Genomic DNA, 26,928 nt, shown 5'->3' with positions numbered 1-26,928 from the left:
TAACAGGCCCTCAAGTGACAAGTAAATTTTAGGGGAAGTGGCCCAAATTCGCATGGTTCCTACTGCTGCTACACTGTCTTCTTTCTCCCCATTTGCACCTATGGTCTCATGGGGCATTCCCTACAATGAGTTAACAGAGGAAAAGAAGATTTGGGCCTGGTTTACAGATGGCTTTGCATGCTATGCAGCAGCACCAAAAAGTGGACAGCTATAGGAACATAGACCCTTTCTGGGCACCCCTGAAGCAGAATGCTAAGGGAAATTGACCCAATCTCTGGCCTGCATCACTGCCAGCTGACTACAGAGGCCTTGGGTTTTGGATAAACCTCAGCAGCAGGCAGATCTTAGAGGCTGTGGACTTCAGATGCACCCCATCACTACACCATCTTCAGTGGCCAAGAGTTTCCAGCTTGGTGCTGTACCAACTGTGATGGTCCTGGGCTTAAGGTGCCCCCCAGTGTTTCAGTGACTGCCATGGTCATAGGTTTACAGGCCACACCAGCTGACCCACCTAGAATCTCTGGACAGGCTTACTGTTGAATTGTTTTCCCAGACAAAACTATACTGTGAAGATTGGAATAAATATCTACTACTTCAATGCACAGATATCAATGCATGACCAGAAAGATCAAGAAAAATCAGGGAAATATGGTGTCCCCAAATGGACAAAATAAAGTGCCAATGACTGGCCCTAAAGAGATAGAGATGTATGAACTGTCTGACAAATAATTCAACATAACTGTTTTAAGGAAGCTCAGTGCACTTCAAGAAAATACAGAGAAACAGTTCAACAAAATGAGGAAACAATACATGATCAGAATGATAAATTTAACAGATTGATTTTTTTAATCAAACAAAAATGCAAGTGCTGAAAAATAAGTGAACAAAGTGAAAAATGCAATAGAGAGCATCAACAGCCAGTTGATCAAGGAGAAGAAAATATCTGTGAACCTGAAAACAGATTACTTGAAAATATACAGTTATGATGGAAAAAAAGAATGAAAGGAATGAAGAAAGCCAGTGGGATTTATGGAACAGCATCAAAATAGCAAATGCTTAAGTCATTGGGGTTTAAGAGGGAGTAGAGAAATATAGTGGGGTAGAAAGTTTATTTAAAGAAATAGGAAACTTTCGAAACCTGCAGAAAATTATAATTATCCAGGTACATAAAGATTAAAGGTCATCAGTCAGATTCAATCCAAATAAGACTACCCCAAGACTTATTGTAATCAAATTGTCAAAGATGAAAGACAAAGAGAGGATCCTGAAAGCAGCAAGAGAAAAGAAGCAAATAACATATAAGGGAGTTCCAATACACCTAGCATCAGACTTCTCAGCAGAAGTCTTACAGGCAAGAAGGGAATGGGATGATATATTCATATTCAAAGTGCTAAATAAAAAAAATGCCAACCAAGAATACTGTGCTCGGCAGGCCATCCTTCAAAAATGAAGATTTTCACAGGCAAACAAAATCTGAGGGAGTTTATCACCACTAGACCTGTCTTACAAGAAATACTAAAAGGAGTACCTCGAGCTGAAAGAAAAGGATGCTAATGAGTAATATGAAAACATCTGAAAGTATAAAACCAGTGGCAAAAATAAGTCAAATTTAGAATATTCTCATACTGTAATGATGGTTTGTAAATCACTTACTGTATAAAGGTTAAAAGCCAAAACTATTAAAAATAACCACAATAATTTGTTAAGGTATATGCAATATAAAAAGACATAAATTGTAAATTATGAGGAAGAGTAGAGTAAAATATAGAAAAATTTCAATCTAAGTTAAGTTGTTATTAGCTCAAAATAACCTATTATAACTATAAGATGCTATGTGTAAGCCTCATGGTAACCACAAAGCAAAAACCTGTAATAGATTCACAAAAATAAAAGGGAAGGAATAAAATCATACTACTAGAGAACATCTCTTAGCCAAAAGAAAGATAGTAAAACAGGAAGAAAGGATCTATAAAACAACTAAGAAACAATTTTAAAATGGAAGTATAATTACATTGAATGTAAGTGGATTAAATTCTCGAAAGACATAGAGTGGCTGATTGGACTGAAAAATAAGACCCAATTACAAGCTGCCACTTCACCTGTGAGGACACACATAAACTGAAAGTAAAGGGATGGAAGAAGAAGAAATGACCAGACATGCTATTATATACCAATTCATGGGCGGCAGCCAATGGTTTGGCTGGATGATTAGGTACTTCAAAAGAACATGATTGGAAAATTGGTGACAAATAAATGTGGGGAAGAAGTATGCAGATAAACCTTTCTGAATGTGCAAAAATTGTGAAGATATTTGTATCCCATGTGAATGATCACTAAAGAGTGATGTCAGCAGAAGAAGATTTAACAATTAAATGGATAGGATGACCCATTCTGTGGATACCAGTCAGCCTGTTTCTCCAGCCACCATTGTCATCACCCAATGCATGCATGAAAGAAAGTAGCCATGGTAGCAGAAATTGAGGTTATTCGTGGGCTCAGCAACATGGACTTCCACTGACCAAGGCTGACCTGGCTATGGCCATCTCTGAGTACCCAGTCTGCCAGCAGCAGATATGAACAGTGGACCCCCAATATGACACCATTCTGTGTGGTGATTAGCCAGCTACCTGGTGACAGGCTGACTACACTGAACCATTTCCATCATGGAAGTGCAGTGTTTTGTTCTTACTGGAATAGACACTTACTTTGGATATGAATTTGTCTTCCCTACACATAATCCTTCTGCCATAATTATCATCCGTGGACTTACAGAATATCTTATCCACTCTCATGGTATTTCACACAGCATTTCTTTTCAAAGCCAGAGAAGACAGCACTGGATCCATGCTCCTGGAATTCACTGGTCTTACCATGTTCTCCAGCTGGCATGATAGAATAGTGAAACGGTCTTTTGAAAACTCAATTACAGTGACCCCAGGTGGCAATACCTTGAACGGCTGAGCAAGGTTCCCCAGAAGGCTGTATATGCTCTGAATCATGCCTAATATATGGTGTTGTTTTTCTGATTGCCGGGATTCTCAACTCCAGGAGTCTGGGTGGAAATGGGAGTGGCACCACTCACTATTATCCCTAGAGACCTATTAGCAAATTTTTGCCTCCTGTTCCCAGGACTTTATGCTCTGCTGGCCTACCACCTCACCACTTTGGGCTCCTCATGGCTCTGAGTCAACAGGCAAAGACAGGAGATACTGTATTTGCTGGAGTGATTTATCCAGACTACCGAGGGGAAGCTGGACTACTATTCCACAATGGAGATAAGGCAGACTATGTCTGAAATACAGGAGATCCCTTATGCATCTCCTAGTATTACCATGCTCTGTGATTAAGGCCAATGGAAAACTATAAGAACCCATTCCAGCCAAAACTACAAATGGCCCAGACACTTTAGGAATGGAGATTTGAGTTATCCCTCAGGTAAAGAACCATGACCAGCTGAGGTTCTTACAGAAGGCAAAAGTAATATATAATGGGTAGCAGAGGAAGTCAGCTATAAATACCAGCCTATAACCACATAACCAGTTACATAAATGAGGAATGTAATTGTCATGAGTATTTCCTCCTTATTTTGTTAAGAATACATTTGTGTGTGTGTCTATATATATATATATATAGACACACACATATATTAAACAAATATGTTTGTTTTCCTTCCTCTCTTATCCCCTTATTATGTAACATAACATGTATTAACTTTGTATTTAAGTATTGTTAACTTTTTACCATATAATTTAAGTTACAGAATATTGGGAGAAGAGCAAACATCACTCAAGGACTTTAACCTCCTCTTCTGGAGAAAAGAGTAGTGCATTTTCAGTTGTTGTGCAGGATAGTTGTACCATGTTAGGTAGAATTATGACCTTGTTATTGTCTTTATTTGGAGATACTTTGAGATGCTTATGGGTGCCAAGTTGACAAGGAATGGACTTGTAATGGTTAGTTGTATGCATCAACTTTACTGGGCTAGGGGATGCCCGGATAGCTGGTAAAATATTATTTCTGGGTGTGTCTGTGAGAGTATTTCTGGAAGAGATTAGCATTTGAATTGGTAGACTGAGTAAAGAAGATAACCCTCCCCAGTGTGGTTGGGCATCACGCAGTCCACTGAGGGCTTGAAAAGGACGAAAGGGCAAAAGAAGAGCAAATCCACGCTGTCTTCTTGAGTTGCAACATCCATCTTCTCCTGCACTCAGACATTGGCATTCCTGCTTCTCAAGCCTTCAGACTTGGACCAGGACTCACACCATTGGCACCCCAGTTTTGGGGTCTCTGGACTGAGACTGAGACTTACTCTATTGGTTCTCCTGGTTCTCACACCTTTGGACTTGGACTGGAACTACACCACTGGCTTTACTGGGCCTCCAGTCTAGTAGACAGCAAATCATGGGACTTCTCAGCTTCCATAATCATGTGAAAGGCAACCACTCATAATAAATTTTTGTCTATTTCTATATATCCTAGTCTATTCTCTGGAGAACTCTTACTAATATGAATAGCATCTTCACAAAAATAAGAGACTATATATATACTAGGATGCTATACAGTGGAAAGCCAAAAAATTTCTGAAAAGCGTATAGTCACAGTTTTAAAAATTGAAATTTGAAACAAAATGATTGATAAGGAAAATTGAAAAAGAGCAGTTTGCCCTGTCCCGTCCTGTTTATGCCTGTAGATAACCAATTGTCCATTCAAACAAAACAGTCATAAATATCTAGTTACAAGGTGTCTGCATATGTGAGGTTATTATATAATCAGTGGACAATGTAGCAAAATGATACTGTGATTTAAGAAATTGTAATTGGAACCAATGTTAGAGCCAGGTGATGTGGCTTGCAAAAAGTGGAAATTACACTGAGTTTCTTTTTGGCATGGTTTAAGGCATAAGAGGTTTGGTGACAGTTCTACAACTGCCCTAACTTGAGGTCCCCTTCACCTGGGTCCTGCTGAGTGGGCACAGTGTTATCATCACCAACCCAAGTATGTATTCATTAAGAAAATGAGTGACTCAAGCAGTGCTGACTGAACATCTTTCAACCTGCTGTCATTTGGATTGTCCAGCTGAGAAACTCTGCTCAGAAATGTTCAGTACTTCTAAGATATGTCAGAGTGTTTGCTTTTATAAATTACTCCATGTTCCCACTTCAAAAGATAGACTCTGCCCTGTCAAATTTTAGATTAGCAAGAAAAAAGAAAGATCCCAAAAACTTACAGAAGGACAACCATTTAAATAATAAAAATCAATCTATCACCTGACTTTCTCATTAGTGATTCTGATTATCAAAGGACAGGAGAAAATGCCCTCTCCCTAACCTGTTATTCATCAGGTGTGTAAAATAAAGCTCTTTTCAGATATTCAGGGTCTCAAAAAATGTATGTTTATACATCCTTTCAGAGGAAGGTGCTAAAGAATGTGCTTTAGCATAACAGAAAAGATCAAAGCATGAGATCCTGTAAATGGCGGCTAAGAGAGACAGTAACGAAGGGAAACCCAGGAAACAAGTACTGGATTATCTCTGCCTTTATCACATGGAAAATATTATAAAATGCTATTTTAACTACCTTCTGGAAAACTAACCAAAAATTTTAAACAAAACAAGTATTAACTCCAGGAAAATTTATGTATATGTATGTATGTAGAGAGAAGAAAACATACTCATAGTAGAACTGGTTCAATAGTAAGCAGTATTTACACAGTAAATCTAAACAATATAAACACTCTATTCATTTAACTAAAAAGTTAATATAACTAATTTGAGAGGTGGAGAGAAGATGTATAAGTAGGCATGGTACATGAGAGATACATCTTCATCTGCCATATAAGAAGGCAATAGGGCTGGCTCTGGGTACACTGCCTAGGAGTTAGCCCTGCTCCACAAGCAGCAGTAATAAAAGAGAAAAAAGAAGGTAATAGATAATGTATAAAAATTATGTATTAAGAAAGAGCATATAAGAATGTTTACTTGAGGCCAGGCGCGGTGGCTCACGCCTGTAATCCCAGCACTTTGGGAGGCCGAGGCGGGCGGATCACGAGGTCAGGAGATTGAGACCATCCTGGCTAACACGGTGAAACCCCATCTCTACTAAAAATACAAAGAATTAGCCAGGCGTGGTGGTGGGTGCCTGTAATCCCAGCTACTCAGGAGGTTGAGGCAGGAGAATGGCATGAGCCCGAGAGGCAGAGCTCGCAGCGAGCCCAAATCGCACCACTGCACTCCAGCCTGGGCGACAGAGAGACACTCTGTCTCCAAAAAAAAAAAGAATCTTTACTTGAGAATACAGAGACAGAAACAGCTGCAAGAGTCAAGATTGTGTTCCTTTGGGACCAGAGTGAAGAATGACAAACAATGTGGCAGTGGTTGCATTTTAATATTATTTGTCTTATCCAGATTTGTATTGATAAAAATTAAAAATGTTTTAAAGATGATGGATATCAACTGTACAAGATGGATCAGATGAGAGAGAGATCGTTTTATTCTCTTTTCTTTCTCTTCTTAGGACCTGGCGTATTGTAGTACCAATGGCAAAAGATGATGCACTAAAGGAGATTAGAGGAAACCAAGTTACTTTTCAGGATTGCTTTATTGCAGATTTTCTTATTCTGTTGACTTTTCCTTTGTTGACCATACCTGAAATTCCTGGTTATTTACCAATCTCCTCACCACGTGGTAGTCAATTAATGGCTTCCTGGGATGCTTGTGTAGTTGCATCTGCTGTTTTGGTGACAGATATGGAGACCTTTCACACAACTGATTCATTCAAATCTTGGACCAGAATCAGAGTGCCTCCAGACATTCTGAGTGATGATGAAAGACGGAGTGTGGCTCATGTGATCTTATTGCGGGATGGAATCGTTTTTCTTATAAATGGTGTTCTTTACGTAAGGAGTTTTCATGGATTTATAAGACTGGGAGGAATTATAAATCTTCCTGATGGTGGAATTACTGGCATTTCATCAAGAAAATGGTGTTGGGTCAATTATTTATTAAAGGTTAGTAAAAGATATTTTATATTTTATAAATATATTTATATTTTACAAATGTATTTACCATACCATTTACTCAGTGATAAACAGAGACTTACTATGCAGCTCTTTGCCCAGTTGTTTTATCTAAGGCTGTAAACAGCTCTAACTCAACTTCTCAGAGACCTCTTTACAGTAGAGATACACCCCCAACAACTAAAAATAAAATTAATCTTGTATGTTATTATGTAGTTCAGTCATGAGAGCTTTGTTTTACCTTGATATGGGCAAAAGACCCAAAAATTATTTTCCCCAAACAAAGATTATATGAGCTGCCCAAAATGAATAATGAGTTTTTGTTACATGCATAGAAAGTGTAATGATCAAGTCAGGGTCTTCGGGGTATCCGTCTCCTTCAGTGTTTACTGTGTCTATGTGTTGGTATCATTTCCTCTCTCCTAGTTACTTTGAAATGTTAAAAATATTGTTGCTGGCCGGGCGCGGTGGCTCACACCTATAATCCCAGCACTTTGGGAGGCCGAGGTGGGCAGATCACAACGTCAGGAGATGGAGACCATGGTGAAACCCCGTCTCTACTAAAAATACAAAAAATTAGCCGGGCGTGGTGGTGTGCACCTGTAGTCCCAGCTACTCGGGAGGCTGAGGCAGGAGAATGGCGTGAACCCAGGAGGCAGAGCTTGCAGTGAGCCGAGATCGCGCTACTGCACTCCAGCCTGGGCAACAGAGCGAGACCCCGTCTCAAAAAAAAAAAAATATATATATATATATACACACACACACACACACACACACACACACACACATACATATATATATAGTTGCTAAGTGTAGATATCCTGGTCTGACTATAGACAGACTAGAAACACTAGAACTTATTTCTTCTATCGAACTGTATGTTAGTTAGATATAAAACATTAGAACTTATTCTTCTATTTAACTGTATATTTGTACGTATTAACCAGCCTCTCTTTATACTCCCTCCCACGCACCCCTCTCCTTCCCAGACTCTAATATCTATCATTCCATTCTGTTTTCATGAGATCATGGTTTTTACCTTCCACATATGAGTGAGAACATGTAGTATTTGTCTTTCTGTGCCTGGCTTATTTCACTTTACAATAATGACCTCCAGTTCCATCCATATTGCTGCAAACATGATTTTGTTATTTTTATGGCCAAATGGTATTCCATTGGGTATATATACCCCATTTTCTTTATCCATTCATCCATTGATGTACACTTACGTTGATTCCATGTCTTTGCTATTGTGAATAGTGTTGCAATAAAACTGCAAGTACAGGTGTCCCTTTGATATACTGATTTTACTGATTTCTTTCCCTTTTGATAAATACCCGGTAGTGGGAATGCTGGATTGTATGGTAGTTATATATTTAGTTTTTTGAGAACCCTCCATACTGTTTTTCATAGCGGTCGTACTAATTTGCATTCCCACCAACAGGGTATATGAGCTTCCTTTTCTCTGCCTCCTTGCCAGCATCTGTTATTTATTTATTTATTTTTGTCATTTTAATAATTGCCAGGCTGGGCAGGGTGGCTCACACCTGTAGTTGCAGCACTTCGGGAGGCCAAGGTGGGATGATTACTTGAGCCTAGGCGTTAGAGACCAGCCTGGGCAACATGGTGAGACCCTATCTCTAAAAATAAAATAAAATTTAGAAAATAAAAAATAATAATAATAGCCATTCAACAGGGTAAAATGATATCTCATTGTGGTTTTGATTTACATTTCCCTGATGGTTAGTGATGTTAACTGTTTTTTCACATACCTGTTGGCCATTTATATATCTTTTGAGAAATATCTGTTCATGACCTTTGCCCACTTTTAAATGGGATTTTTTTTTAACTATTAAGTTGTAAAATTGAAGGGGAGGGAATTATCCCTAACTCATTCTACAAGACCACCCTTACCCTCATACCAAAACCAGAGAAGAACACAACACAAAAAAAGAAAACTTACAGGCCAATATTCCTGATGCACGTAAAACACAAAAACCCTCAAAAAAAAATTCTAGCAAACTGAATCAAATAGCACATCAAAACCAGAACACACCATGGGATTTATACCAGCAATGTAAGGATAATTTGACATACACAAATCAATAAGCGTGTTACATCACATCCACAGAATGAAGGACAAACACCATATGATCCTCTCAATAGATACAGAAAAAGCATGTGATAAATTCAACATCCCTTCATGATAAAAATTCAACAAACTGGCCAGGCACAGTGGCTCACACCTGAAATCCCAGCACTTTGGGAGGCCGAGGAGGGCAGATCATGAGGTCAGGAGTTCGAGACCAGCCTGGCCAATATGGTGTAACCCCATCTCTACTAAAAATACAAAAATCAGCTGGGTGTGGTGGCACATGCCTGTAGTCCCAGCTACTTGGGAGGCTGAGGCAGGAGAATTGCTTGAACCCAGGAGGCGGAGGTTACAGTGAGCCAAGATTGTAACACTGACTCCGGCCTGGTGACATAGTGAGACTCCATGCCAAAAAAAAAAAAAAAAAAAAAAATCAAACTAGGCATAGAAGGAACATACCTCAAAATTATAAAAGCCATATATAATAAACCCACAGGTAAACATCATACTGAGTATATAAGTTTAAAGTTTAAAGCCTTTCCTGTAAGAACTGAAAGAAGACAAGGATTCCCACCCTCACCACTCGTATTCAACTTAGTACTGGAGGTCCTAGCCAGAGCAATCAGTAAAGAGAAAGAAATAAAAGGCATTTAAATTGGAAAAGAGGAATTCAAACTGTCCCTTTTTGCAGATAATATGATCTTATATTTAGAAAAACCTAAAGACTCCACAAAAAATTTCTTGGAAATGATAAATTCAGTAAAGTTGAAGGATATAAAATCAGCATACAAAAATCAGCAGCATTTCTATACACTAATAATGAAATAGCTGGAAAATAAATCAAGAAGGCAATCCTATTTACAATACCTACCAAAAAAACTGGGAATAAATTTAACCAAGGATGTGAAAGATCTCTGCAAGGAAGACTACAAAACACTGATAAGGCTGAGTAGAATAGTTCACACCTGTAATCTCAGCAGTTTGGGAGGCCAAGGCAGGAGGATTGCTAAAAGTCAGGAGTTTGAGACCAGCCTGGGCAACAAAGCAAAATCCTGTTCTCTACAAATAAAAAATTTAAAAAGTTAATCCAGTGAGGTGGCCTACACCTGTAGTCCCAGCTACTTGGAATGCTGAAGTGGGAAGGTTGCTTGAGCCCAGGAGTTCAAGGCTGCAGTGAGCTGTGATCACACCATTACACTCTATCTTGGGTGACAGAATGAGACACTTTCTCTAAAGAATATATATATATAAATTTAAGTGGGTGTATTGTAACCCTGATAGCAACCACTAAAAAAATTTATACAAGATAGAGTAAAAAATTCAATGAACTAAAATGAAATATGAAAAAAAATTATAAAATCCAAAAGAAGGCAGAAAAGGGAAATAGAGGAACAAAACCCTGAGGATACAATAGAAAATAAAATGTATAACTCAGTCTAAACACAACAATAATTACATTAAATCTAAATGGTCTAAAACCACTAATTAAAAGGCAGAGATTGTCAGATTGGATTTTTTTAAAAAAGACCAAATTATACATTTTTATTTAGAAGCCCACTTTAAATATAAGGAGATAGGTGGACTAAAAGTAAAACACTGGAAGAAGTTATAACATGCAACATGAAATTTGGGAGGGGAAACAGATCCAGACCATATCGACCAATGTCAAGGTGGTTTATTGTGTTTTCTTCTAGGAATTTGACAGTTTCAGATATTACATTAAGTTTTTAATCCATTTTGAGTTAATTTTAATAACTAGTACAATTTCAATTTTTATACCTTCTTTTTTCCTTTTCTTTCTCTTTTTTTCCCCAAACTGTTAGAACTAACAAATAAATTTAGTAAAGTTGCAGGTTACAAAATCAACATAAAAAAATTAGTTGCATTTCTATACACTAACAACAAGCTATACAAAAGAGAAAGTAAGAAAGCAATTTTATTAATTACAGCATAAAAGAATTTTGTTTTACATGTGGATATCCTGTGTTTCTCCACACCACTTATTGAAGAGACTCTTCTATCTGGATTGTGTTCTTTGCATTATTAAGAAAGATTAGTTGGCTGTATATGCATGGGTTTACTTCTGGGTTCTCTATTCTGTTCTGTTGGCCTATGTGTCTATTCTTCAGCAAGTACTACACTGTTTTGATTGCTATAGCTTTGTAATGTAGTTTGAAATGAGGAACTATGATGCTTTAAACTTTGTTCTTCTTCAAGATTGCTTTGGCTCCTCAGGGTCTTTCATGGTTCCATATGAATTTTAGGATTGTTTTTTCTATTTCTGTAAAAAATGCCCTTGGAATTTTGATAGAGATTACATTGACTGTGTTCATCAGAGTCTATAGAAGGTGGTATTATTATGGACATTTTAACAATAGTAATTATTCCAATTTAAGAATATGAGATATCTTTCCATTTATATGTGTTTCTTCAGTTTCCTTCATTAATATCTTATAGTTTCCAGTGTACAGATTTTTTACCTTCTTGGTCAAATTTATTCCTAAGTATTTTATTCTTTTATATATTTATTTGTATATATGTATATATAATTTTATTTGAAACATTCATATATATATATATATATATATATAAAATCTCCCAGGTTCTTGGAAAATTTCTTTCTGGTTTTCAGCAGTTTTACTATGTGCCTAGATGTTATTTCCTTTGTATTTATCCTACTTGAGGTTCAGTTGAGTTTCTTGGATTTCTGGGTTTATGTCTTTCATTAATCTTGGAATGTCAATGGCTATTTTCTCTTCAAATGTTTCTTCAACCTCATTCTCTTTTTCCTTTCCTACTAGGATTCCAAAAACACCTGTATGAGACCATTTAATATTGTCTCATAGATCTCAGATGACCTGTTCATTATTTTTTCACTGTTTTTTCCTTTGTATTTCAGCTTGTATACACTTGTATGTTCACTGCTTTTTTCCTCTGCTTTTTCCAGCTTCTTGGTAAGTGCATCTGAGTTTTTTTAAGACAGGGTCTCACTCTGCCACCCAGGCTGGAGTGCAATGCCACAATCAAAACTCACTGCTGCCTCAAACTGTTTGCCTCAAGCAATTCTCGCACCTTGGCTTCCCAAAGTGCTGAGATTACAGGCATGAGCCACCATGCCCAGGCCCAATTATTTCTCTCTCTCGCTCTCTCTTTTTTTTTTTTTTTTTTTTTTTGAGACGGAGTTTTACTCTTGTTGCCCAGGCTGGAAGTGCAGTGGCGCGATCTCAGCTCACTGCAACCTCCACCTCCCAGATTCAAGTTGATTCTCCTGCCTCAGCCTCACGAGTAGCTGGGACTACAGGCACGTGCCACCATGCCCAGCTAATGGCTAATTTTTGTATTTTTAGTAGAGATGGGGTTTTGCCATGTTGGCCAGGCTGGTCTCAAACTCCTCCAATTATTTCTTTATTCTTGATTTTTGTTTTATTTCTAGCATTTCCATTTTGTTCCTTTTTTATCATTTCTATATCTTGGCTGAAATTCTTCATCTCTTCACTATGTTGCCCATCTTTTCCACTAAAACCTTCAGCATTTTTATTATAGTTATTTTCTCTTTAGATATTCTGGGCACCTTATCACTGACAACATTCCAGAGACCTCTTAATACTTCACAGTGGTGCCACCAACCTTTGAAATCCTTGGGAGAGCTATCTCTGCTTTACAACTTAGCTTCCAGCTTTTTGATCATTGGGTAATTAACTTTACTTTCTCATCTGACTCTGAATTTTGGTGCATCTTCCTCTCTTCCTCCCCTTCTCCTGCCCACTCTGCACTCCCCTCTCCTTCTCCTTCTCCCTCTCCTTCTGTCTCCTATTTCTCTGTCCCAATTCTGTCAGGGAAGCTGCTTTACACTCTGGGTAGAGCCCACACATGGCTCAAGGAGAGTTCCTCTCCACTCCCTTACCCCACTCCTAGTCACAGAGCTGAGAATCCAGAGTGTGGATGGGTTTCTCTCAACTTGTCCAGCTTGATGCCCGTTTCCTGCCTTCAAAGACTTACTACCTTACATTTTGAAGAGACCTTGAATGCTTCAAAAGGATCTCTCACCTCACCTGCATGATTATGCCGAAGCATTAAGTGGAGTTACGTGGGAAAGGGTTTGTGAGTGAGAGTGAAAACTCACTTCTTGGCTGGGAATCCTTGGAATTCTTATCTATCCTGTTTATGACGTGTTCCTCTTCCCATCTCTCTGACAAGAATGAGAATGGCTGTGGGTTTCTTCTATAGCTCACCATTTTGTTTCTAATCTATTTCTTCTTTAAGAATTGTTTCCAGCAACATAAGTTCTGTACTTTAACGTGAATCCACATTTAGCAAAATGACCTTTTATCCCAAATTGTGTCTTTCTTTGGTTACCAGTTTGATATCTGCCTACCTCCTGTTTCAGTATACACTAAATATTTGTACATTGAGTAAAATGAGGACAACAAGATGTTTTCAAAAGATTCCTTTTGATTGTCATGTACATAGAAATTACATTTCAATTAAAAATCCCAAAAAATTAGAAACAGTGGGGAGAGGAGGCAGAGGAGAAGGGAGACCTTGGACTCCTTGATGAAATTAGGCCCACCGAGTTTCAGGCACAGCAGTTTCTGAATACTAGCAGCCTATATCCATGAAAGGGTAGAATTCATTTGTCTAAGGCTTTAAGTTTCTCTTCTCTTTATCTGATAACCAAGGAATCTAAAATTCCAAAAATGAGTTAATATTTGAAGAGACTTTATATATTGACCTTAGTAAACATCAAGGTGAAAGGCGCACTCCAAGCCAGAGTGATAAATACACAAAGAGAAGGCTGATGTGCTTAAAAGATTTAAAAGGAATTAAAATTTATTAGTCCTACCGATAGAAACAATTTATAAACAAATAATTGGGATAATTTATTTTTATGGTTATATGTAATATGACCAATTTCTATTTAATATATTTCTATGCCTGAAGTATTATTCAAAAATATATTGAAACAAATCAAACCTTAGTATTTACTACCTTTAATATTTATTTATTTATTTATTTAGAGACAGGGTCTTGCTCTGTCACCAGGCTGGAGTGCAGTGACATGATCATGGCTCACTGCATCCTTGAACTCCTGGGCTCAAGTGATCCTTCCACCTCAGCCTCCCAAATAGCTGAGACTACAGACACACGCCACCACCCCCAACTAGTTTTTAACTTTTGTAGAAACGGGGTCTCATTTTGTTGCCCAGGCTGGTCTCAAACCTCTGACTTCAAGTGATTCTCCTGCCTCAGCCTCCCAAACTGCAGGGATTATAGGCATGAAACCACCACACCTTGTCTCTGTATTTTAAATGTAGCAAATTAGAAGATGGAAGTTGTTAGACCTTGGTAGCTAAGCTATGAGGACACAAAGGCGTAAGAATGATACAATGGACTTTGGAGACTTGGGCGGGGGTGGGGGGCAGGATGGGAGCGGGGTGAGGGATAAAAGACTATACATTGGGTACAGTGTACACTGCTCAGGTGATGGGTGCACCAGAATCTCAGAAACCACCACTGAAGAACTTATTCATATAACACCACCTGTTCCCCAAAAACCTATTGAAAGAAAATTTAAAAAAATAAAAAATAAAATTTAAATTTTAAAAAAGAGAAAGTATTAGGCCCGTCTCTAAAATCGAAGATCTTTCTCATCATTTTTCATTTTGTCACAGGCTAAAGGAAGAAGAAGCACCTTAGCAGTCTGGACAGAAAATGAAATTTACCTCGGATCCATTCTTCTTAAGTTTGCCAGATTAGTAACTACCACAGAACTGAAAAACATCCTAAGTCTATCAGTGACTGCTACTCTGACCATAGACAGGGTTGAGTATACAGGACACCCTCTGGAGATTGCTGTGTTTTTAAATTATTGCACTGTATGTACCGTCACCAAAAAGATTTTCTTAGTGATATATAATGAAGATACAAAACAGTGGGTTTCCCAAGACTTTACATTAGATGCCCCTATTGACAGTGTTACCATGCCACATTTTACATTTTCAGCACTGCCAGGATTACTGCTATGGAACAAGCATAGTATCTACTATTGTTACCATAATTTCACCTTTACTGGGATTTTACAGACACCTGCAGGACATGGAAATCTATCAATGCTATCAAATGACAGCATTATTCATGAAGTTTTCATAGGTAAGGCATTCTCAGTCCACTAACATTATTCTAGATTTCACTATAGACATCTTCCTTATAATGATGTAACACTTTTTAATGTACCAATGTGTGGCGTTTTTGACAGCCAAAGGTGCACTTCTTATCACCTACAAATGAATTGACTTTAAATACAAGTAATGTTAACTATGATCTCACATTGCAAAAGGGCAAACTCAATTTCTTTTTGCGGGGGAGAGGGGAGTTTCATTTTGGTCAATCAGTAGATTCTAACTAAGCAATTTATATATACATCGTAGGGTGTAGGAGGTGCTGTGGTATTGTGTTATGTTTCCTGGGGCTCCCGTAACAAAGTACCACAAACTGGATGACTTAAAACAACATAAATGTATGACTTCACAGTTCTGGAGGCTAGAAGTGGAATATCAAGGTGTTGATAGGGCCGTGTTCCCTCTGAAACCTGTAGAGGGAGGTTTTGTGTTATACAGCACATATGAAACAGGATCATATGTGTTTTTTAAACAACCATGAGCCACAGTGATAAGAAGACAAAGTTAGAATGATACATTGGGGATAGATTTTAGAGGAGGTCAGATACCCAGTTTGAATGTTGTACTGAAGGTCATTCAGAAACAATGAAATATAACACGCTCAAACAATTCATAAGCGTATGAAGTCTGAAGTTAAAGGCCTTCATCTCTCACCATTCTCATTTCCCAAATAACCAACTATTAAGAAACTCCTGTGAGGCCAGGCGTGGTGGCTCACGCTTCTAATGCCAGCACTTTGGAAGGCCAAGGTGGGAGGATCACTTGACTCCAGGAGTTCGAGTCCAGCCTGTGCAACATGGTGAGACCTCATCCCTACTAAAAACTTAAAAATTAGCTGGGCATGGTGGTACACGCCTGTGGTCCCAGCTACTCAGAAGACTGAGGCAGGAGGATCACTTGAGCCCGGGAGGTCAAGGCTGCAGTGAGCCATGTTCACCTCACTGAACTCCCCAGCCTGGACAACAGAGCGAGATCCTGTCTCAAAAGAAAAAAAAAAAAAAAAGCTCCTGTGAGTTTGTCCAGACTTTCAAACAAGCAAATACTAAATATAATGGGCATGTTTTCAAAACAATACATATAATAGATATAAAACGAATGCCATTTTAACTGCTGTGTATTGTTCCACTGTCTATGCACACTACTGTCTAATTAATAGGGGTGTAGATAGATATTTAGATAGATATTAGCCTTCAGTTCTTTTTCTGTTACAAATAATGCTGCAGAAAATATGCATATGTACACACACTGATACAAGTGTTTCTGTAATATAAATTACTGGATATAGAATTCCTGAATCAGAGATTACGAATATTTAAAAAGTTGATAAATCCTTCTCACTTACCCACCAGCAAAGTTTGTCACAGTCTAAACTCCCCCAAAAGTATTGAAAATGTATCATTTTCATAGAATCTGTTTAACAGTTACTGGTTATATAGAAGAAAAATGTTATTTTATTGCACATATCTTTTATAATTAGATGTTTTATCTAGTTTCACAAATTTATTGGCCATATTCTTCTGTGAATTTCCTTTTTTTCTTGTCATTTCCTTATTTCTGTTTTATTTTTTATTTGTTTATTATACTTTAAGTTCTGGGATACATGTGCAGAATGTGCAGGTTTGTTACATAGGTATACACGTGCCATGGTGGTTGACTGCACCCATCAACCTGTCATCTACATTAGGTATTTCTCCTAATGTTATCCCTCCCCTACCCTCCCAACCCCTGACAGGCCTTGGTGTGTGATGTTCCCCTCCCTGTGTTGATGTGTTCTCATTGTTCAACTCCCACTTATGAGTGAGAACATACGGTATTTGGTTTTCTGTTCCTGTGTTAGTTTGCTGAGAATGATGGTTTCCAGCTTTATCCATGTCCCTGCAAAGGACATGAATTCATCCTTTTTCATGGCTGCATAGTATTCCATGGTGTATATGTGCCACATTTTCTTTATCCAGTCTATCACTGATGGGCATTTGGGTTGGTATCCAGCCTATCATTGATGGGCATTTGGGTTCCAAGTATTTGCTATTGTGAACTGTGCTGCAATAAACATAGGTGTGCATATGTCTTTATAGTAGAATAATTTATAATCCTTTGGGTATACACCCAGTAATGGGATTGCTCAGTCAAATGGTATTTCTAGTTCTAGATCCTTGAGCAGTTGCCACAGTGTCTTCCACAATGGGTGGACTAATTTACACTGCTACCAACAGTGTAAAAGCATTCCTATTTCTCCACGTCCTCTCCAGCATCTGTTGTTTCCTGACTTTTTAAAGATCACCATTCTAACTGACGTGAGACGGTATGTCATTGTGGTTTTGATTTGCATTTCTCTAATGACCAGTGATGATGAGCTTTTTTCCATGTTTGTTGGCTGCATAAATATCTTCTTTTGAGAAGTGTCTGTTCATATCCTTCACCCACTTTTTGATGGGGTTATTTTTTCTTGTAAACTTGTTCAGGTTTTTGTAGATTCTGGATATTAGCCCTTTGTCAGATGGATAGACTGCAAAAATTTTCTCCCATTCTGTAGGTTGCCTTTTCACTCTGATGATAGTTTCTTTTGCTGTGCAAAAGCTCTTTAGTTTAATTAGATCCCATTTGTCAATTTTGGCTATTGTTGCCATTGCTTTTGGTGTTTTAGTCATGAATCTTTGCCCATGCCTATGTCCTGAATGGTATTGCCTAGGTTTTCTTTTAGGGTTTTTGTGGTGTTAGGTCTTAAGTTTAAGTCTCTAATCCATCTTAATTTTTGTATAAGGTGTAAGGAAGGGATCCAGTTTCAGCTTTCTGCATATGGCTAGCCAGTTTTCCCAACACCACTTATTAAATAGGGAATCCTTTCCCCATTGCTTGTTTTTGTCAGGTTTGTCAAAGATCAGATTGTTGTAGATGTGTGGCATTATTTCTGAGGCCTCTGTTCTGTTCCATTGGTCTATATATCTGTTTTGGTACCAGTACCATGCTGTTTTGGTTACTATAGCCTTGTAGTATAGTTTCAAGTCAGGTAGCGTGATACCTCTAGCTTTGTTCTTTTTGTTTAGGATTGTCTTGGCTATACAGGCTCTTTTTTGGTTCCATATGAAATTTAAAGTAGTTTTTTCTAATTCTGTGAAGAAAGTTAATGTAGTCTGATGGGGATAGCATTGAATCTATAAATTACTTTGGGCAGTATGGCCATTTTCACGATACTGATTCTTCCTATCCATGAGCCTGGAATGTTTTTCCTTTTGTTTGTGTCATCTCTTATTTCCTTGAGCAGTGGTTTGTAGTTCTCCTTGAAGAGGTCCTTTACATCCCTTGTAAGTTGTATTCCTAGGTATTTTATGCTCTTTGTAGCAACTGTGAATGGCAGTTCACTCATGATTTGGCTCTCTGTCTGTTATTGGTCTATAGGAATGCTTGTGATTTTTGCACATTGATTTTGTATCTTGAGACGTTGCTGAAGTTGCTTACCAGCCTAAGGAGATTTTGGGTTCAGACAATGGGGTTTTCTAAATATACAATCATGTCATCTCCAAACAGAGGCAATTTGACTTCCTCTCTTCCTATTTGAATACCCTTTATTTCTTTCTCTTGCCTGATTGCCCTAGCCAGAACTTCCAATACTATGTTGAATAGGAGTGGTGAGAGAAGGCATCCTTGTCTTGTGCCGGTTTTCAGAGGGAATGCTTCCAGCTTTTGCCTATTCAGTATGATATTGGCTGTGGGTTTGTCATAAATAGCTTTTATTATTTTGAGACACATTGCATCAATACCTAGTTTATTGAGAGTTTTTAGCATGAAGGGGTGTTGAATTTTATTGAAGGCCTTTTCTGCATCTATTGAGACAAACATGTGGTTTTTGTCATTGGTTCTGTTTATGAGATGGATTACATTTATTGATTTGCATATATTGAACCAGCCTTGCATCCCAGAGATGAAGCCAACTTGATCGTAGTGGATAAGCTTTTTAATGTGCTGCTGGATTTTGTTTGTCAGTATTTTACTGAGGATTTTTGCAACGATGTTCATCAGGGATATTGGCCTGAAATTTTCTTTTTTTGTTGTGTCTCTGCCAGGTTTTGGTGTCAGAATGATGCTGGCCTCATAAAATGAATTAGTGAGGAGTCCCTCTTTTTCTGTTGTTTGGAATGGTTTCAGAAGGAATGGTACCAGCTCCTCTTTGTACCTCCGGTAGAATTTGGCTGTGAATCTGTCTGGTCCTTGGCTTTTTTTGGTTAGTAGGCTATTCATTACTGTCTCAGTTTCAGAACTTGTTATTGGTCTATTCAAGGATTTGACTTCTTCCTGGTTTCATTTTGGGAGGGTGTATGTGTCCAGCAATTTATCCATTTCTTCTAGATTTTCTAGTTTGTTTGCATGGAGGTGTTTATTCTCTGATGGTAGTTTGTATTTCTGTGGGATCAGTGGTGATATCCCCTTTATCTTTTTTTATTGTGTCTATTTGGTTCTTCTCTCCTTTCTTCTTTATTAGGCTGACTAGTGGTCTATTTTGTTGATCTTTCAAAAAACCAGCTCCTGGTTTCATTGATTTTTTTCATAGATTCATAGATTTCATAGATTCATAGATTCATAGATTTCAAGATTCATAGATTCTTTTCAAAAAACCAGCTCCTGGATTCATTGATTTTTTGAAGGGTTTTTCGTGTCTCTATCTCCTTCACTTCTGCTCCAATCTTAGCTATTTCTTGTCTTCTGCTAGCTTTTGAACTTGTTTGCTCTTGCTTCTCTAGTTCTTTTAATTGTGATGTTAGGGTGTCAATTTTAGACCTTTCCTGCTTTCTCCTGTGGGGATTTAGTGCTATAAACACTGCTTTAGCTCTGTCCCAGAGATTCTGGTACGTTGTGTCTTTGTTCTCATTGGTTTCAAAGAACTTATTTATTTCTGCCTTAATTTATTTACCCAGTAGTCATTCAGGAGCAGGTTATTCAGATTCCATGTAGTTGTGTAGTTTTGAGTAAGTTTCTTAATCCTGAGTTCTAATTTGATTGCACTGTGGTCTGAGAGACTGTTTGTTACGATTTCCATTCTTTTGCATTTGCTAAGGAGTGTTTTACTTCTAATTAATTATGTGGTCGATTTTAAAATAAGTTTGATGTGGTGCTGAGAAGAATGTATATTCTGTCAATTTGGGGTGGAGAGTTCTGTAGATGTCTATTAGGTCCGCTTGGTCCAGAGCTGAGTTCAAGTCCTGGATATCCTTGTTAATTTTCTCTCTCATCGATCTGTCTGGTATTGACAGTGGGGTGTTTAAGTCTCCCACTATTATTGTGTGGGAGTCTAAGTCTCTTTGTAGGTCTCTAAGAACTTGCTTTATGAATCTGGGTGCTCCTTTATTGGGTGCATGTATATTTAGGATAGTTAGCTCTTCTTGTTGCATTGATTCCTTTACCATTATGTAATGCCCTTCTTTGTCTTTTTTGATCTTTGCTGGTTTAAAGTCTGTTTCATCAGAGACTAGGATTGCAACCCCTGCTTTTTTTTTTTTTTTTTGCTTTCCATTTGCTTGGTAAATATTCCTTCATCCCTTTGAGCCTATGTGTGTCTTTGCACGTGAAATGGGTGTCTTGCATACAGCACACCAATGGGTCTTGACTCTTGATCCAATTTGCCATTCTGTGTCTTTTAATTGGGGCATTTAGCCCATTTACATTTAAGGTTAATATGTTTTGTGTGAATTTGATCTTTTCATTATGATGCTAGCTGGTTATTTTGCTCGTTATTTGATGCAGTTGCTTCATAGTGTCGATGGCCTTTACAATTTGGCATGTTTTTGCAGTGGCTGGTACTGGTTTTTCCTTTGCATATTTAGTGCTTCCTTCAGGAGCTCTTGTAAGGCAGGCCTGGTGGTGACAAAATCTCTCAGCATTTGCTTGTCTGTAAAGGATTTTATTTCTCCTTTGCTTATGAAGCTTAGTTTGGCTGAATATGAAATTCTACGTTGAAAATTCATTTCTTTAAGAATGTTGAATATTGTCCCCCACTCTCTTCTGGCTTGTAGGGTTTCTGCAGAGAGATCTGCTGTGAGTCTGATGGGCTTCTTTTTGTGGGTAACCCAACCTTTCTCTCTAGCTGCCCTTAACATTTTTTCCTTCATTTCAACCTTGGTGAATCTGATGATTGTTTGTCTTGTGGTTGCTCTTCGCGAGGAGTATCTTTTTGGTGTTCTCTGTATTTCCTGAATTTGAATGTTGGCCTGTCTTGTTAGGTTGGGGAACTTCTCCTGGATAGTATCCTGAAGAGTGTTTTCCAACTTGGTTCCATTCTCCCCATCACTTTCAGGTACACCAATCAAATATAGGTTTGGTCTTTTCACATATTCCATATTTCTTGAAGGATTTGTTCATTCATTTTCATTCTTTTTTCTCTAATCTTTTCTTTATGCTTATTTCATTAAGTTGATCTTTAATCTCTGATATCCTTTCTTCTGCTTGATCGATTTGGCTATTGATACTGGTGTATGCTCCACAAAGTTCTCGTGCTGTGAAGCTCCATCAGGTTATTTATGTCCTTCTCTACATTGGTTATTCTAGTTAGCAATTCATCTAACCTTTTTTCAAGGTTCTTAGTTTCCTTGCATTGGGTTAGAACATGCTCCTTTAGCTCAGAGGAGTTTGTTATTACTCCCCTCTGAAGCCTACTTATGTCAGTTCATCAAACTCATTCTCTGTCCAGTTTTGTTCCCTTGCTCACGAGGAGTTGTGATCCTTCGGAGGGGAAGAGGCATTCTGGTTTTTGAAATTTCAGTCTTTTTGCACTGGTTTTTCTTCATCTTTGTGGATTTATCTACCTTTGGTCTTTGATGTTGGTGACCTTTACATGGGGTTTTTGTGTGGATGTCCTTTTTGTTGATGTTGATGCTATTCCTTTCTGTTTGTTAGTTTTCCTTCTAACAGTCAGGCCCCTCTCCTGCAGGTCTGCTGGAGTTTGCTGGAGGTCCACTCCAGACCCTGTTTGCCTGGGTATCACCAGCAGAGACTGCAGAACAGCAAAGATTGCTGCCTGTTCCTTCCTCTGGAAGCTTTGTCCCAGAGGGGCACCCGCCAGATGCCAGCCAGAGCTCTCCTGTATGAGGTGTCTGTCGACCCCTGCTAGGAGGTGTCTTCCAGTCAGGAGACACAGGGGTCAGGGACCCACTTGAGGAAGCCGTCTGTCCCTTAGCAGAGCTTGAGGGCTGTGCTGGGAGACCCACTGCTTCTTCAGAGCTGGCTCACAGGAACGGTTAAGTCTGCTGAAGCTGCGCCCAGGGCCGCCCCTTTCCCCAGGTGCTCTGTCCCAGGGAGATGAGGGTTTTATCTATAAGCCCCTGAGTGGGGCTGCTGCCTTTCTTTCAGAGATGCGCTGCCCAGAGAGGAGGAATCTAGAGAAGCAGTCTGGCTATGGCAGCTGTGCCGAGCTGTGGTGGGCTCCGCCCAGTTAGAACTTCCTGGCAGCTTTATTTCCACTGTGAGGGGAAAACCGCCTACTCAAGCCTCAGTAATGGCAGACGCTCCTACCCCAACCAAGTTCGGGTGTCCCAGGTCACTTCAGACTGCTGTGCTGGCAGTGAGAATTTCAAGCCAGTGGATCTTAGCTTGCTGGACTCCATAGGGGTGGGATCCACTGAGCTAGACCACTTGGCTCCCTGGCTTCAGCCCCCTTTCCAGCGGAGTGAATCGTTCTCTCTCACTGGTGTTCCTGGCACCACTGGGGTATGAAAAAAAACAAAAACAAAAACAAAAAACTCCTGCAGCTGGCCTGGTGTCTGCCCAAACGGCTGCCTAGTTTTGTGCTTGAAACCCAGCGCCCTGGTGGTGTAGTAACCTGAGGGAGTCTCCTGGTCTGTGGGTGGCAAAGACCGTGGGTTCCTCATCGAGGAACCAGACTGTTCCTCATGGCACAGTCCCTCGTGGCTTCCCTTGGCTAGGGGAGGGAGTTCCCTGACCCCTTGCACTTCCCCAGTGAGACGACGCCCCACCCTGCTTCAGCTCGTCCTCCGTGGGCTGCACCCACTGTCTAACCAGTCCCAATGAGCTAAACCTCAGTTGGAAATGCAGAAATCACCCGCCTTCTGCGTTGATCTCGCTGGGAACTGCAGACTGGAGCTGTTCCTATTCTCCCATCTTGCCCACAACTCCCCCTTTTCTGTGAATTTTCTATTCATACTGTTTGGACATTTTTGCATTGGTTTTATCTATACTGATATGTTCTTTATCTCATGTATTGCAAATATTTTCTCTAGTGTGTAACTTCCTGTAACTTTTTGGAGGAGTTTGGTATTTAGAATTTGTATTTTTAAATGGTCAAATTTATTAATATTTTTATTTGTAACTTCTGACATGCCATAATATGACAGGTCATTTCAATTATAAAGATATTATATATTTTCATTATTCTTATAATTCTGATTTTTATGTTTTGATATTTAGCAAGAGTTAGGAATCTAATGGTATTTTTCCCATTGAAAGCTGATGTTGCCTTAAACCATTCTTCTATTAAGCAAACCTCTCCCACTGATCTGAAATGCTACTTGTATTATGTATTCATTCCTCACATTAACTGGATTGTTTCTAGGCTATTCTGTTCCACTAATCTATTTGTCCTAGTGCTATACTTTTTTGATTACTATATCCTTAATCACCTAACACACTAAATAATTTCTTTTCATGTTTATTGGCAGTCTTCTCTGCTGGAATGTAAGCTACACAAGAGAAGGACTTTTCTGTTTTTTCATGAATATATTCCTCCTAAGTACCTAGAACAGTATAGCCCCATAGTAGGCATTCAATACATTTGTTGAATAGATGTTTGCAATATTTGTCTTCCCAACCAGGAATGTTGTATCTTTTCATTATTTTTATTTTCTCTAATTGATCTATTCTAATATTTTATCCCTTCTTGAGTCAATTTCAGAAGTTCCTGTCTTTCTAGGAAATAATTCATTTTATGTAGATTTTCTAATTTATTGGCAAAAGTAGGCTATTTTAACTTTTAAATTTCTTATGTACCTATAATTATCTTCCTCATTTATAATATTGCTTGTGCCTAACCCCCTTGTTAGTTTGGCTTGCAAGAGATTGTGTTTTTTTAGGTTTTATTTTCTTTTCCTTTTAAAAAGAATTCTTAATTTTATCTACTTTCTTTTTAATTTAATTTCTGCTTTTGTCATTATTGATTCTTTACTTCTGCTTTCTTTTTGTAACTTTAGTCATCTCTTGCCTGCTTATTAAGTTAAATGGTTATTTCATTTATTTTTAGTCTTTCTTATTTTCTAAGCATTTAAAGCTACACACAAGCAAAAGGCTATGAATTTTTCTCTGTGTGGCTTTAGCCACATTATCTTTTAAATCATTCTTAGTTCTCATTTTAACTTCATATTTAAAGCAAGGATGATTTATAAGGTTTGTAGTCAGCAGTGTGATCAGCAAAAGAGAAGGTGCTATGAAAGCAAATATTGGGAACATCAATCCAGATGTATGGGATCAGAAAACTAGGTGTGGAGGAAATGACTTCTAAACTGAAAACTAGGGAGAGAGTATATATATTAGAAAATGATTTCACTGGTTAGGCTGGGGGATTGAGGTAGCATTCCAAGCTGAGAATACAGCATGTGCAAAGATGTGGAGGTAGGAAAGAACATGGCAAGTTTGGGGAACTGAAATTAGGTCAGGCTGACTAGATAACACAGTGTAAGGCAAAAAATGGCAAGAGACAAACCTGGATAAAGAACAGACAGGCCATATCATGAAGCAACTTGGACATTATATATAATCCAAAAACAATGTATTGTTTTGTTTCCTGAGGTTTTAAATTTTATATATCATTATACTGCATGCATCCTGCAATTACTTTTTTATTCAGCATAGAATTATATGTTATTATGTCATCCATTCACATTTCTCCCCTTCCACCTTGTGATCTACTGCATATATTTCTGATTAGGTAAGTTTAAGTAGAATACAATTTATAGTAATTTGTAAAAATGTTACTGACTTATTCTGATTTCAAATGTAAGATGCATAAACACAACACAGCCTGAACCTCCCTGACTTGATGAATTCCCCTCTTCCTTCCAGCCAGTCCTCTCCAAGTGTTGTCTTTTGACAAAGTATATTCCTAGAGGCTGTACACAGAGAATGTCATATCTTGAAAGAAAGCTATGAAATCATCTAGCCCAACTGTTCATTTTACAGACATAGCAACAGAACTAAAGAGGTTAAGATAGTTACCCACTATGACCCACTGTGACTTAGGCAGAACATTAAGTGGAGAAAGCTGATTATCTGCTATGAGTGAACCTGCAGAGGTAGGCTATGCCTTATACCACTCTCACCCCCACTCACCTCCATGTCTTCATTCCAGCTATATTAGCCTGCTAGGGTTGCCATAACAAAATCCCACAGACTGGGCAGCTTAAACAACAGAAATTTAGATTTTCTCATATTTCTAGAGGCTAGAAGTCCAAGATCAAGGTACTGTCAGGATTAGTTTCTATGAGGCCTCAGTTCCTGGCTTGTAGACAGTCGCCGTCTTGCTGTGTCCTCATGTGGCCTTTCTTCTCTGTGTGTCCGGAGAGATCCCTGGTGTCTCTTCCTTTTCTTATAAGGGCGCCAGTTCTGTTGGACTAGGACCCCCTGCTTCTTAGCCCATTTTACCTTAATTACCTCCTAAAGGCCCTGTCTCCAAATACAGTCTCATTGGACGTTAGGGCTTCAACACAAGAATTTGGGGGGACACAATTCAATCCACAACACAATGCAGAATTCCTAATAGCTCTATTCCTGCCATGCTCATCCTTGTTATTACTGAATACATGAATTCCAGCTTTTTATGTTAAATGATGTTATATAAGTGATATAGTATTCAAGAAGAAAACTAATACAATGAAGTGGCAGAGAAGTTCCCCAATATAGTGTAAAGTTATGGGTTCATATCTGCACATTCTAACTTTCTCAAAGTATGAAAATACTCGGTCGTTATCAAAGAAATTATTTTCGTTAAAAGTACACTTAACTAAAACAGCACGATTTATGGTTACTTAGACTAACACAAACTTTTCTCTTTTTTCCAGATTATTATGGAGCTATTTTGGTAAAAATGGAAAATAATGTAATATTTTATTCCAAGATTAATACTAGAGATGCAGTAAAGCTGCATTTATGGACAAATTACACAACAAGAGCATTCATTTTCTTAAGTACATCTGGTCAAACATATTTCCTGTATGCTTTGGATGATGGCACAATACAAATACAGGACTATCCCTTACGTCTGGAAGCACAAAGTATAGCTTTCACAACAAAAGACAAATGCCCATACATGGCATTTCATAACAGTGTTGCTCATGTTTTTTACTTTTTGGACAAGGGAGAGGCTCTGACAGTTTGGACTCAGATCGTCTATCCAGAAAACACTGGTCTGTATGTTATTGTAGAATCTTATGGCCCAAAAATATTACAAGAGAGTCATGAGATTTCCTTTGAAGCTGCCTTTGGATACTGCACCAAAACTCTGGTAAGCTAATATTTTAAATTTCTTCATTTGATTTTAATAAGTATAAAAGTATAATATTAACATTTTTGTAAATGGATTTCCCTTCTAGGCTCAGCTGGGAAAATGTTGAGGAATGTCTGAGTTTTTAATAAATAAAAACACGATA

At 38.3% G+C, this 26,928-nt stretch overlaps 1 protein-coding gene across 30 annotated transcripts in view; it reads left to right on the top strand.

The window, feature by feature from the left end:
- CATSPERE (catsper channel auxiliary subunit epsilon) overlaps window positions 1-26,928 on the top strand; it is a 182,128-nt gene that overhangs the window by 75,487 nt on the left and 79,713 nt on the right. For all 30 annotated transcript variants that reach the window (XR_010156542.1, XR_010156541.1, XR_010156519.1 and 27 more), the window contains 3 exons: window positions 6,514-7,006; window positions 14,780-15,257; window positions 26,341-26,783. Coding sequence is in view for 19 of the 30 variants with exons in the window: in XM_054674860.2 (XP_054530835.1) it covers window positions 6,514-7,006; window positions 14,780-15,257; window positions 26,341-26,783 (1,414 nt within the window). In the remaining 11 variants the exon portion in view is untranslated. The remainder of the gene's footprint in view (window positions 1-6,513; window positions 7,007-14,779; window positions 15,258-26,340; window positions 26,784-26,928) is intronic.

Source organism: Pan troglodytes, chromosome 1 (genome assembly GCF_028858775.2).
Source record: "Pan troglodytes isolate AG18354 chromosome 1, NHGRI_mPanTro3-v2.0_pri, whole genome shotgun sequence".
Classification (NCBI taxonomy): Eukaryota; Metazoa; Chordata; class Mammalia; order Primates; family Hominidae; genus Pan; species Pan troglodytes.
This window is presented reverse-complemented; position numbering and strand designations above follow the sequence as displayed.